This window comes from Carlito syrichta, unplaced genomic scaffold (genome assembly GCF_000164805.1).
Source record: "Carlito syrichta isolate Samal-C Ts95f unplaced genomic scaffold, Tarsius_syrichta-2.0.1 Scaffold125952, whole genome shotgun sequence".
Classification (NCBI taxonomy): domain Eukaryota; kingdom Metazoa; phylum Chordata; class Mammalia; order Primates; family Tarsiidae; genus Carlito; species Carlito syrichta.
This window is the reverse complement of record NW_007070048.1, coordinates 54,308-68,023: the sequence shown is the minus strand read 5'-3', so window position 1 is coordinate 68,023 and position 13,716 is coordinate 54,308. Positions and strand designations below refer to the sequence as shown.

At 38.2% G+C, this 13,716-nt stretch overlaps 1 protein-coding gene across 1 annotated transcript in view; it reads left to right on the top strand.

The window, feature by feature from the left end:
• Positions 1 to 13,716, top strand: part of LOC103249979 (protein FAM13C-like) — a 96,819-nt gene that overhangs the window by 32,791 nt on the left and 50,312 nt on the right. The window contains exon 4 of the mRNA XM_008048570.1: positions 5,744 to 5,862. Coding sequence (XP_008046761.1) covers positions 5,744 to 5,862 — 119 coding nt within the window. The remainder of the gene's footprint in view (positions 1 to 5,743; positions 5,863 to 13,716) is intronic.

The following is a 13,716-nucleotide window of genomic DNA, read 5'->3' as shown; positions in this document are numbered from 1 at the left end:
TAAAATGAACACAGAAAATACCTCAAGTGTGAGAAGATGAAAATATTAGACTGACCAAATCTTGGAAGACAGATTTAGAAGATGAAATATCTTTGAGGCCCAAAGGTACCATTCTGATTTGTCAAGTTAGAGTAGATGGGCAAGAACTGGGATTAGTATGGAAAATTCTTTTCTTTCTTCAAGGCCATGGATTTGTACAAATTGGGGAACTTGGAAGGGCCTGAAGCAATGGCCTTGCCATTGGGTCAAAACTAGATTTTCCCAAGTTCAACAAGAGTCAGCTCACTAAAATTCCAATATGGTCAAAATTTCTTATTTCACCATTCTAGCTTAGGGGGCAGCATTTTTCGTTCACTAAGCTGGGGGGGATTTGAGCCTCTCAAGTTAATAGTTTTCCTCTTGTCATTGTGCACACTATTCTAGCCTCTGCCCATGCACCAAAAAATAACCTAAATGATGTTTGTTTCATAGACTTATGGACTATCACAGAACTTAGTCAATTTAATGGTCCCTCCACACAGCAGAGAATCAACAAATCCTCCCTTTGAGGTTGTACTTGGGACATATTGAGGGTGAGGTGGATGGTAGAAGAAGGTGGCTTGGAGCAGAAAAAGATGTAGGATGTCTCGTCTTCCAGGTGCCCATCCAGGCTACGCCTAGCCAGGAAGTGGGAAGACAGCATGGAGCAGAGGGCCTTGGCTTCTCCTTCCTTCCTTCCACTTGGTCAGCTTGGACCTGACCATTTAACAGACACATAAACATAGAAGTAAGAAACTAGAGTCAGCCGGGTTCGGTGGCTCAGCCTGTAATCCCGCACCTTTGGGAGGCTGAGGTGAGTGGATTGCCTGAGCCCGCGGGTTCGAGACCCGCCTGGGCAGCGAGACCTCATCTCTACAATAAATCAAAAAAAAAAAAAAAAAAAAAATCAGCCGGGCGTGGTAGTGCATGCCTGTAATTCCGGCTACTCGGAAGGCTGAGGCGGAAGGATCGCTGGAGCCCAGCAGGTCGAGGCTGCAGTGGCCAGGAGCGGCCACTGCACTCCAGTCTGGGCGACAGAGTGAGACTCCAACTCAAAACAAACAAACAAACAAACAACAACAAAAAAAGAAACTAGAATCTGCCCTCTTGCTCTTTAGTTTGTATCAAACAGTAGTCTTTAAGGTTCTTTGGGGACTTGGATATCTTATTCACCTTTATAACTATCAAAATGCTTGGTATGTAGTAGCAATTTATTTTAGGTAAAAATATATTTCAGAATAAATACCCTGCTTTTGTGTTCTATAGTTTTTGAGCTGAGTGTTGCAGCTGATTCCAAATAAAGATATGGTGAAGTTTAAAGGGACAAAGTAATAAAAGGTGTTCTTTATACCTGTCATAATGTTGTAGCCTTGTAGTGGGGGATGGGGTGGGCATTGGGGGGGGATATTAACTCACAATCATCTACTAGTACATTATTTATTCTCTTTGGCATCCTGGTTACCCTTAATACTGGCCAGGTGGTGGAGTCCAATTGCAGCAGACATGTAGGCTCTCCAAGGAGGTGACCCCTGGTCTCTTCTGTGTCTGGCTAGATCTCTATTATGGAGGCAGATAAACTTAATTGAGTACTACTGCTCTTGTTTTGTATTTTTCCCTTTATATCTTTATAAACAAATAACAGGTGACAGCACAATATCTTTGAAAGCTACTATTTTATTAATTCAATAAGATGATATTCCCTTTCCTTCTGTCTTCCTCCTTTAAGGGAAGGTTTTAAAAACTAGGTCAACTAAGGATTGGATTTTCCTCTCCTACTGCCTATGAGGTTCTTGCATCTTCTGGAGTAGACTTTTGGAGTTGATTGTGTCCTCCTGACAAGACTTCTTGTGTTATCCTATACCATGCTTTCCTGGGCATGCTCTGTAATTCCTTGATGCCAACACACACATTTTTTTTCAGACTTTTACCTTTCTCATTTCTGAATGTAGGCGTACCTTAAAATTGATGGGTGTATTTAATGTGGCATTATTTTTTCCCTAAAAGGCTGTTATTTAATCAAACTAATGATAGCTTTTATAATTGATGGTATCTTATAATAGAAGGAAGGTAATGTGTTTTAACTATTTATTGTTGCTTAACAAATAACCACAAAACTTAAAATAGCAAAGTCATATATTGCCTCTCATGGTTTCTATGGGTCAGGAACTCAGGGCACAATATGTCTCCATTCTATGCTCTCTGGAAAACTTAAAGCCTTGAAGTTAGAGTAATCTGAGGTTTGTTGATTCCAAAGCTCCTTGTGAGCTTTGCTGGGACTAGTGGCCCACATTCCATGAAGACATATTGGAGGGGAAGAAGCTAAATTGAAAATCCTAATTCTTTTTCTTATGAATGAAAGATTTTCCAAGCTCATAAGAAACTTTGGAAGAAAAAATGAATTCAGCATTTTCTTAGAATGGCTGGAATTGAGTTTCTGGTTCAGAATTTTGTAGTATGATCTAAATTTTTGGCATTGGGAAGGCAACCTGTCATTATAGTCATGTTTATATTTCACACCAGAACCTGATCTGTTCATCAGTATTCAGGATGATTTACACCAGACTCCTCACTCATTCTTCCCCAACTCTCCATCACATCTTGAGACTTGAAATTCTTAGCGAGGGGGAAAAAACAGCTGAATGTGCCACTTTTTAATCCACTTGAATCAGGGACTTGATTGTCAGCTACTCCAAATACTCTTTATCCATTCATTCCAGAGAAGTGTTCTCTTGAAGCGTTTTGAGATCTCTAACCTGAGTACTTTTTCCAAAGCCCCTCTTATTCATTTCTAAGACAAGTACTAGATCTAAGGGAATTCAGTAGTATGTGGTCTCTCTAATGCTCCTCAACTCCTTGGGGGTTCAAAGAATTAGATAAACTACTGTCTTTGTTTTTTTTTTGAGTTGGAGTCTCACTCTGTCACCCAGACTGGAGTGAGTAGCTGCCCCCGGCCACCGTAGCCGTGACCTGCTGGGCTCCGGCGATCCTTCCGCCTCAGCCTTCCAAGTAACTGGAACTACAGGTGCGCGCTACTACGCCCGGCTAATTTTTTGTTTTATTGTAGAGATGAGGTCTCACCAAGTTGCCCAGGCGGGTGTCGAACCCGCGGGCTCAGGCAATCCACTCACCTCAACCTCCCAAAGCGCGGGATTACAGGATGATACAGGCTGAGCCACCGAGCCCGGCTAACTACGGTCTTTGAAACACACACACACCTTTTTTTTTTTAAAGGGTAAAGTTTTAATGAAATAGAAAATTTTGGTTTAACTTTTAGCTTTAAGAAGGGCCATTTCTTTTTCTTTTTTTAATTTTAATTTATTTTTATTAAGGTATGGTTGGTAAATAAATATTATATATATTTACAGTGTATATGATGTTTTGATATATGTATGCATTGTGCAGTGGTTAAACAAAGCTAATTAACATATCCATCACATCACATACATATCATTTTTTGTTGTGAGAACATCTAAGATCTACTCTCTTAGCAAATTGCAAGTATACAATACATTATCATCAACTCTTGTCAACATACTATATAGTAGATCACCCTATGTCTTTTTTTATATCAATATTTTTTATTTTGATATTGTGGGGTACAGTTAAGGGTTAGGTATACAAATATGCTTCGTTCAGGCACCCTTGTTGATAAGGGGTGTCTCCCCGTCCCCAGACAGATATTGACTACCATTAATCCCACCTCCCTTCCCCTCCCCCCACATAGTTTCCCACCACTGTCAGTTCTTTTTTTATAGTATTATGATGGATGTTCAAGGTTCGCTATATGAGTGAAAACATGTGATACTCAGATCTTTGTTTCTGTGAGAGGTCACTCAGTATCATTGACTCTAGTTTCTTAAGACCTGAAGTTACTGAGCCTTCTAAATATGATGTTGAAAATAATATTGGTATTAGTATGGAAACCCGAAACAAATATTTCATCACAAAAATTGGTTTTCTTTTGCTGAACTCATTTGGGTTAAGTCTCCAAGAAGTTCCTGAGCACTAGTTTCAGAATATTGAGCTTGAAGGGAATTTTTATAAGGAGAATATTGTCATCATCCATAGTTCCTATCTGCTGTATGTCTCCACTTGGCAGGCTTGAAAAGGGGCTCTAATGACATCTTGTTTGACAACCTTGTGAGGTTGGTGGTATTATCCCAATTTTATAGACAAAAAAATGAGCCCAGAAAAGTTATGTACCTTGACCAAGGTCATATACCCAGAGAGTAGTAACCAGAGCTATCTAATGTGAAAACCATTGCATGGAAGAGATTTTAATTAGTACTTGGGTTGCTGTAGGATTTTTCACAAGCAACTTACTAAGTGTAGGGAGCTAGTGCGTACTAGTGGAAATTTTACACATTGAGTGTCTTGTCTGAAGCTGGAGACTTGGAAGAATTAAGGAAAGGTTCCTGATAGGCCTAGTTTATTCCTTTTCCAGCTCTGCTCTCCTCTCTTCATTTTACCCATCTCATGTAATTCTCCATATGATTTTGTTTTAGAGTCTTATGATGGCTACTTGGTAAATAGCCTCGCCAGATTACTCTGGTATTTTGGAAACATGACTTCTAAGACACCTGACACATAGGTACTTACTTGTATACCAACTTCAACCTACGTTCCTAATAGGGTGGCTGGGTCTCTATTTCCATCACAATATACTACACAGTCAGACCCAAATTCACTGCACTGCTTGAATACATAATGGTAGTCATCTGGATTTACTTAATTTCTTTCTTAATTGACTTAATTTCTTAGATTTTTGTTTTAGTACTTATCAGGTTAGAGAAGGCTATTTTAATTCTAAGGAAAATGTGTTAGTGGTTTGGCATGGCTCAATGATTGTGGTAGTACACTGATGCACATATATACATCTTCCATATTTGGTGTGTGTGTTTGTCTTTGTATTGAATCCAGGTTAGTTTTAGCCTGGGTGTGTTTATGATATTATCTAGAGTGTCTGTACTCTGGAGTTTTTCTAAATTAATAGGTGAATTGCATCACGGATGACCCATGTTGTGGTTTCTTTTGATGCAGTGGTATGTGGAGAAGGATGGGGAAAGAAATACCAAGAGCACTTGAGATCTGGAATTTATAAAAATAGTTTGCTGTTTAGTTTTCAGACTGACTTAAATTTTTTATCTTACTATGGAAGTAGTATCAGTTTATTGTAGCAAATTTAGAAAATATATATGGGCCCCAAAACGAAAGAGAGGTGACATCTCAGAGTTAATCACTGTTAAGATTTTGGTTTAACTTATCCCAATCTCTGTATATTTGGATGTATGTGTGTGTGTGTGTGTGTGTGTGTGTGTGTGTGTGTGTAAGTATGAACATTCATGGATATGTTTGTTTTTGCAAAAATAAGCCTATGCTAAAAATATTGTTCTATGAATTATATTTTCAGATGTATCTATTCATTAAGTATTCTTCCATAAAATCATCTCAGTGACTGTAAAATTCTCATTGTATGGCTATTCCATATCTTTTGGATGTTATATTTATTATATTATTATTTATTCTATAATGTTGCATTAACTGATAGATAGGAAGAGGCTTTTTGAGTTTTGGACCACTGAATTGGCTTCCTTCCTTCACTGCAGTCAGTAGAGTATGTTATGTCTTGCTGTTCCCCCGCCCTGAGATCCACTACCCAGCCGAAGAATGCTGTGGAACTGATCGCTGCTGACAGCTCATCTACTTTTGCTGTTTCTTCTTGCAGGAGACAGAGCATGTGGTGCCCAGCCAGTCAGAGTGTCAGGGGAGAGCAGGACCGCCTGCACATGAGAGTCCACAAAACAATGCCTTCAGGTGCCAAGAAACAGTGCAACTTCAACCAAGGTGGGCGCTTTGTTGTCAGAAACTGCGCTGTGCCTGTGTTCCTTTCCCAGAAATGCCAACTTGTATGCTTCCCACCCCCACACAAGCATCAAGGCTTTCTGATTTTTGTTGGCATTCCTTTTAGTTAGAGAGGCTGTTTAAAGGGGCCTCTAAGGAGAATGACCAAGTGGGTTTAAGAGAAATGTAAATGACCTACTTTCTGTGTCTTCCATTTGAAGGTAATCCACCTTAAGGCTTGAGGAGGGGTGAAGACAGGGCCTGCCTTGGGAGAGAAATGCTGCTTCATTCATTCTGTCCCCTTTATTCCGTGGTAGAGGAGATTAGGTTTTCCTTTCTAATAATGATAAATTCGTGATGACCGTGGAGGTATCCTGCCAACTGCTTTTTACATATTCTTTCATTTAACCTTCTCCATTTTCTTGTAAAGCTGTCTACAAATGGTCCCATTTTATGGAGGAGCCGGAGGCTGAGACACATTAAGATGCTTTCCTGATGTTGCACAAGTGAAAAAGACTGAGCCAGAATTTAGACCTACAGATGTCTGATTACAGCATGGCAGGTGCAGATTCTGCACCGACTCAAGTGTCATCCAGTGACCTTAGCCCTGACTTAGGCCCAGGAATGGCCTCTCTAGCCTCCTAGGTCTGCTGGAGACAGTTCTGGATCCAGGGCGAGGATGTGGGTGGAAAGCTGCCTGCAGAAAGGTTGGCATGAGATTCGGATGGGTGCCTGGCATTGCAGCTGTCTATGGAAAGTCTCTTCTGGAAATAAACAGAAGAAAGAATTCAACTGCTAGTTGTGTCAGCTGTCTTTGTAGGATCTTGTGTACAGTGTATTCATAGCCCTCACTCAGTGGAAAGGAAAAGCTGTGCTTCTGAGCATGACCTTTAGAATGTTTTTATTCCTAAGGCAGCACAGTCTAAATGAATCAACAGCTACAGAGAAGATTGGCTGTGCTATGTAATTGTACTTTAAAATATCCCATATACTAAATTTAAAATCGTAGAATACCACAACATCGCAGGAGACTCCCAAGGTAAGGTGATCCTCTCTCTAGTGGTTTCATGGGCACCTTTTATAACCCTCCTCACAAGTTATCATCTTTTATCTGTTTATTCTTACCTGACCTCAGGTAGTGCCTGTTGGAGTCAACTCCATCATTTCTTCACTGATTAGGACATTCTCCCTTCTGCTGTAGGTCTTATTGTAAGAAAGCTGTTTTTGACTGGCTAGAATCAATGTAGTGAGTGAGCCATCAGCCTGATGACTGCCTTTCTCAGCAAGAATAAGGTCAACTATATTCCCATACATATTTCTAAATAGTATGAAAGCAAAGCATAAAAAAACCAAAACAGAGTCATTCATGCTTACATTTGGAATGTATGGCAGGCCTTTAAGGGTGGATATTTGACAGAGGCCAACAGGGAAAAATGGTGTTAGCAATTAACCTTCTCAAAGATACCTGATGTTCAGTAAACTTAAATCCATTTTGTATCCCATCTCATGTTGTATCTGTCTTCCTCTACTCCTTAGCAAACCTTTATAGGATCCAAATACCTTGCCATCCTTTTCCCCTCCTCACCTTTAGCTTTCCTGTCCCACTATCATGGGATCTATCTTTCTGAGCTAACAGCATTTCAGAGTGTTCTGTGCACCAGTGTCAGCAATTGCAAGATCTGGTGCTAAGTAAGTCATAGATCAGGAGTCCTGTTAGGCCAGTATGTCTAGTACTCTTAGATTAGTAACCTTTAAACTACAGTTATATATCACAACCATGATAGCATCACCAAAGGACATTCTAATGGAACCTAAAAAAAAAATTTCAAAATTTTACAGGGATTGTGAAATTTGATTAACTGGTGAAATGAGATCTGAGATTAAAAACAACTTTGAATCAGGTAGCTCACATTCCTGATAACATGTTTTAAGCCGGCATCTGACCAGGTTTGGGCGTTTCATGCCGAGTAAAACCTTGGTAGAGATATGATACTGTAATAGGACACGACAGACCTTGGTTTGGGCTCAGAGGGAGGGAAGAAGCCAGGTTAAATCTCAGCAGGCTTAAAATGCCGCCTTCTTGGGGGGTAGGTGGTGGGGAATGCTATTAACATAATGAGCACTATAAGCAAAGGAAGAAAAATCTCTCTGTGGGAAGGAGCCGCCAAGGGGTCCACATCATTTGGTGTGTGATGACTCGAAGGAGTAGTTAGTCTTCAGAGAATGAATTCATTCTTGCAGAAGTGAGATTTTTGAGACAATTTAGGTCATGGGTGGGCACTGATCTTTTCATTTATACTAAATAGTTTCAGACCTGCAGCTCTCAGAGCTCTCATGTTGTGTCTTAGGCTCTTTTTAGCACAAAGAGCCTTTATTTGTATCTGAAGATGAGCTTCAGGAAGGTTGACCATATTCTTGCAGCTTAAAACAACACAAATTTATTGTCTTATAGTTCTGAAGGATAGGAGTGCAACATGGGACTCACTGGGCCAAAATAAGGGTGTTGGCAGGACTACATTCCTTTCTAGAGGTTCTAGGGAAGAATCAATCTATTTCCTCACCTTTGTCAGTTCCCAAAGTCTGCCCACATCCCATAGCTCAGAGTGCCTTCCTCCATGTCCAAAGCTGGCAGTATTGCATCTCTCTGACAATTCTTCCATAGTCATTATTTCCCTCTGATCATCACCAGGGATTTTCTGACTCTAAGGATTCCTGTGAATAGATTGGACTCACTCAGATAATCCGAGATAATCTTTGAATATCAAAGTCCTTAATTCATTCACATCTGCACAGTACCTTTTGTCACATAAGATACCATAGTAGGAGAAGGACAAGGACGAGGACAGGGACATCTTTGTAGTGAGGTATTCCTCTGTCTACAATATTTGTTTTTTCCAGGGAAAATCTCTGAAGCATTTATCAGGATCTTATTTGGAGCACATGATCCCAGAAAAGGCTTAGAACCCCTGTTCTATTGTATTCCTACCTCTAAGTCTGCTTGCTCTGCCAAATTCCCTCGACAGAGCCAGCTTCAGATACAGTTTTAGCAGCCTCCGTCCTCTTCATTGCAACCCTCCTCCCTTTTGCCATGGCCCCATCCAGCCCTATATTATGTTACTTGACTGTACAGTGCTGCACACCAGAGGTCTTGAATTTGGTGTCCTACAGTGGTATTTGGTGTGTAGACATATTTGGCTTATACAATATTAAAATATTTTGAATCTATATTAAAAAAATCAAGAGTTAAAAAAATCAGGAGTTTCCTTTTACAGATATTTGGCTTTTTTGGGAAAACATGAAAATGGGATAACCCTGGGCCTACATGCTTACGGGGTAACAATTAGCCAGAGTTAAGGAGCAGCTCTCTTCACAATTCCTGCCCTGCTCTTTGCCCAGCTTCTATAGGCATTTGATTTAAAATGCCTGCTTCAATTCTTTTCTTCCTGGCAACTGATCACTGGGGGACTCTGCAGCTGCCTGGAGCTAAGTCCTCATAAATGATAATGTTTTATCATATGGTGATGACTGATAATGCCTTAGTGCCACCTTTTCCTAGTTGACATGTTTGCATTTTAACATGGACCTCAAGTGCATATGAGTGGAAGGGTTGGGTATTCTACTAATCTGGCCTGCTTTTCAATGCCTGGTGTTTTCTAAATATGTAAAATTATAGAACTGCATTTGTTAGAACTGGAAGAAGCTTTAGCGATCATTTAATAAAACTCTCATTCTCTTGTTGGATACCCAGTGAGGCTGTGATCCACTTAAGTTCTCACTCCTCTGGTACTAGAACCAAGAAAAGTGCCGTCAATCTGTATTGAGCTGTCACTTGATGATGCATCAATTTGACTGATTTTTATACTAACTAAAGCCAATCGTAATCCTATAAACCCTCAGATAAGACAAAGAGAAAATTATGAATGTAAGAGAATACTGATGAAATCTGGAATTTCTTACTCAGCTAAGTAAATTTACTTTTGAGACTAATTAACTCACCTATATTTAAAATATTGTATTAAAATTTATGACAGTCTTAAAACATTTAATGTTGCTAAAGACCTTGTCTGTGTAAACAAGAGCAATTCTATAGCATTGTCTTACTCTTAATTAGATTGATGGTTACATTGCCAGTACCCGTTTACTGACTACTTCGTCTAGGAGTCCCATGTTAGAGAGGGTGGAAGATCCTTAGCAAGGATAATGGCCTTTGATGGCTTCTACTATTTTTGTGACATTCCATATGAAAGAAAGGCTGGGGGCTTTGTTGCTTTATAGAAAGAGGAAGTTTTGTTGGCAATAGCTTTTCCATGGAGGAAAATCCTTTCATCTTTTGTTTCTGTGATAGACAATTTGTGTGTGTATGTTTGTATGTGTGAGTGTGTTTTAATAACTAGTTGTTTCTTATTTAAATGTTTTTCATAGAAGTAAGCAGACTCTTAATGAGTTATGCTAAAAAGGGAATGAATGAATAACAGAATGAGTACCCAGAGATTTTTAATAACATGAAAGGCACCATTCCCCCTTCTTGGACTATACCAGAGTGGGAGACTTGCATGTTTCCAGCATGCTCTTCTTCTTTCTCATTAGTGTGTTTCTAGGGTTTTTTTTTTTTTTTTTAGGGGAACGGGGATGAAGTAGAGATTTTGAAAAAACTACCTGTCTTCACAATGTTTTGAGACTCCTTGGTATATGGTTGGATAATGAGTGGCTCTAACATAGCTCCCTTTGAATATTCTGCATAGTAAGGGAGTCAGATAAGGGCTCTCCTTCCCTGCCTGCTTCAGTTGCCTCCCTCCATGGGCAGAGACAATCTGATGGAATGAAAATAACTTTTGAATTAAGAAATGTAGAGTCTTATGTCTATCAGGTGACCTTTGTCACCTCACTCAAATTCTCAGCTATCCTCCTCTAGTGTAAGAAGTTTAGGTTAAATGATTTCTAAGGCTTCTTCTGGCTCTAACATTTAAATGTTCAACACTCTAGATATTTAAAGAATTAAACATGGAAAGACTTTAGCTTAAGAACACAAGCTCTTGCAGATGCAGATAAAAATAATTCCCCCTCCCCTGATGTAGAGCACAAAAATCACACATCAAATCTTTAAACTGCTGATTGAAATAGAGCCCTCACTTGATTATGGTGGAAATGAAACTGTGAAACCCTCCATTTCTTTCTTTCTTTTTTTTTATTTTTAAATTTAAGGACTCTGTCCTTCGTCGTTTGATAAATTGTTAGCACTTTCACAAGACAGTGATTAGACATAAGGATAAAAGGGAAACTTAGAGACATTTTCTCATTAAAAATACTGCTACTACCACTTCTAATAATAATAAATAAAACATTGGAAAATACAGAAAATTCCAAAGACATAAATATGTCTTGTAATCTTACCATCTGGATATAAACACTGTTACTGCTGCAGTGTACATTCTTGTGTTGTTGCTATTGTTTTAATGTTGGCATACAAAGGAATTGGGTATGAAAGGGGCTTCTGGGTGCATTGGGCTTTGAATCTGCTGGAAGCACTATTTATTTTAAGCAGGCCCCAGAATAGAAAGCTAGACCAGATGCATTATGACTACACAGTATTTATGTATAATAGTGTATTTTTTAACATAAGAATAACAAGCTGAGTATTATAGTAGTAGGTTAATTTTCACAAGGTTGGTGAGCTCACTTATGACTAAAGAGAACAAATTTAATTTTTCATAACAAATATTATAACATGTAATTGCTATAAGAAACATGTTTTACAAACTTTGGTGTCATTATAACCCTTCCTTAGAAATGATATTTCTAGGAGATCAAACAGAAAACTGTCCTTAACATCTGAACATCTTGGAAAGCTTCTTGGCTTATTGTAAAATATAATTAAGAGATACATTTTGATAATGATTATAAGAGACAAAGAACATATAAGCTTAAACCTAATGTAGAACTTTGACCAACTTGTTAAGTGTTCAGTGTTTCTGAGGCCACTAAAATGAGACTATTTTTGAACTTCATCTTCTCAATGACGCAATGACTACTCCTATACATTTATACATCTGTTATAGTATTTGTCAATCAAGTTATTCATTTTTAAGGTTTACACTAAATACTACACACTACCCATACACACATACATGTGTGTTATGTGTAGTGGCACATACATACATAGCTCTCACCCATCTCTCTCTCTCTCTCTCTTTCTCTCTCTCTCTCTGTGTATATATATATATTTTTTCTTTTTTCTTTCATTTGTATCCAGTGCTGGATTAAAACATTTTGAGGATATATAATTACATTGCTTTATGTTACATTATATTATGCATTGCTATGCATTAGATATGTAATTATGTTATATTGATTTTATTGCAATGTGACTTATTTTTCCTACTTAATATTTCATTTATCCATACCATAAAGTACTTTATACCATAGTTAATGGCTGTAAAATACAGTCATGCATGGCACGATGATGTTTCAGTCAACAATGGACCCATATACAGTGGTGGTCCTGTAAGATTAAAATATCATATTTTTACTGTACCTCTTCTATGTTTAGCTACCCAATTCTTACCATTGTGTTACAATTGCCAGCATATCCAGGTTTGTGGGCTAGGAGCATTAGGCTATATCATGTAGCCTGAGGTGTATCACAGGCTATATCTAAGTCTGTGATAGTATACTCTAGTGCGTTCCCATGATGATGAAATCGCCTAACAATGCATTTCTCAGAATGTATCTTTGCACTAAGATATCATGATTTTATGGATATGCCATTATTTATTTAACTAATTTCAAAGTATTTGATGTTGTGATTACTTCTAGGATTTATATTTGTAGATGTTGCTGCAGTAAACATCTTTTAAAAAATATTTTTATAAACATATAGTTTCCTTGGTTTGTGCTCAAGGGCCAAAGTTATCTAGGCATAGGATTTGAAATCCCTAACTGAAATGAGACGTAGAGTATATATTTTTCAGTTATCTGATCATGGGAGAAGATAGTAATATAACGGACAATCAATAACTGTGAAAGAACTAGATACAAAGTGATGTGGCTGGATTTCTGTATGCTTTGGAGACATAGGATAATGGCTCTGGGTGGAATGTCTGAAACAATTCAGTCCAGTCCTCTTTCCCATTACTTGTTTATTCACTAGATGTTTCTGTTTTATTCACTAGCCCTCCTAGTTTTCTAGTTCAGTTGTGCTAAGGGCAAAGTGTTTCTGGCTGTAACATTCCCAGAGGACATTTGAAAGTTGTATGGGGGATGGAAAAATTCTTTGTTATGTGGAACTGCCTCCCACATATAAGGGACTGTGGTATCTTTGGCTTTAGCCCGCAGAATGCCAGTAGGCACCTCCAGCTTCTGTGACGGTCACAAATAGCCCTCAAATTTTCTAAATGGCCCTTAGGGAAAATACCACCACCCTGTTAAAAGCACCAGATTTCATGATGGATATCTTATTTAAACCATGTTTTGAAAGAACCTTTATTAACATGTTCACAATCTATTTGTAAATGGAAAAAAGAATTACATAACAGTATTGCAATATATTCCTATTTTTGCTTAGTATATAATTATGTTTAGAAATATATACTGGAAAGACATTAATCAATATTTTATTGGTGCTGATTTTTGGGTGGGATAATTGCTGGTGATTTAAAAAATATTCTTTGTGCTTTCTTTCTTTCCCTCATTGAGATCTTATTAAGTTCGTAATTGGGGAAAGTGATACATTTATATGTGCAAGACAAATAATGGTGCATATGGTTTCTCTGGCTTTTTTTATTTGTTGATAATTGCATCTCACTTTGAATAGAGATGAATATTAAGGGGAATATTAAGAGAGAATGAATTTTTAAAAAA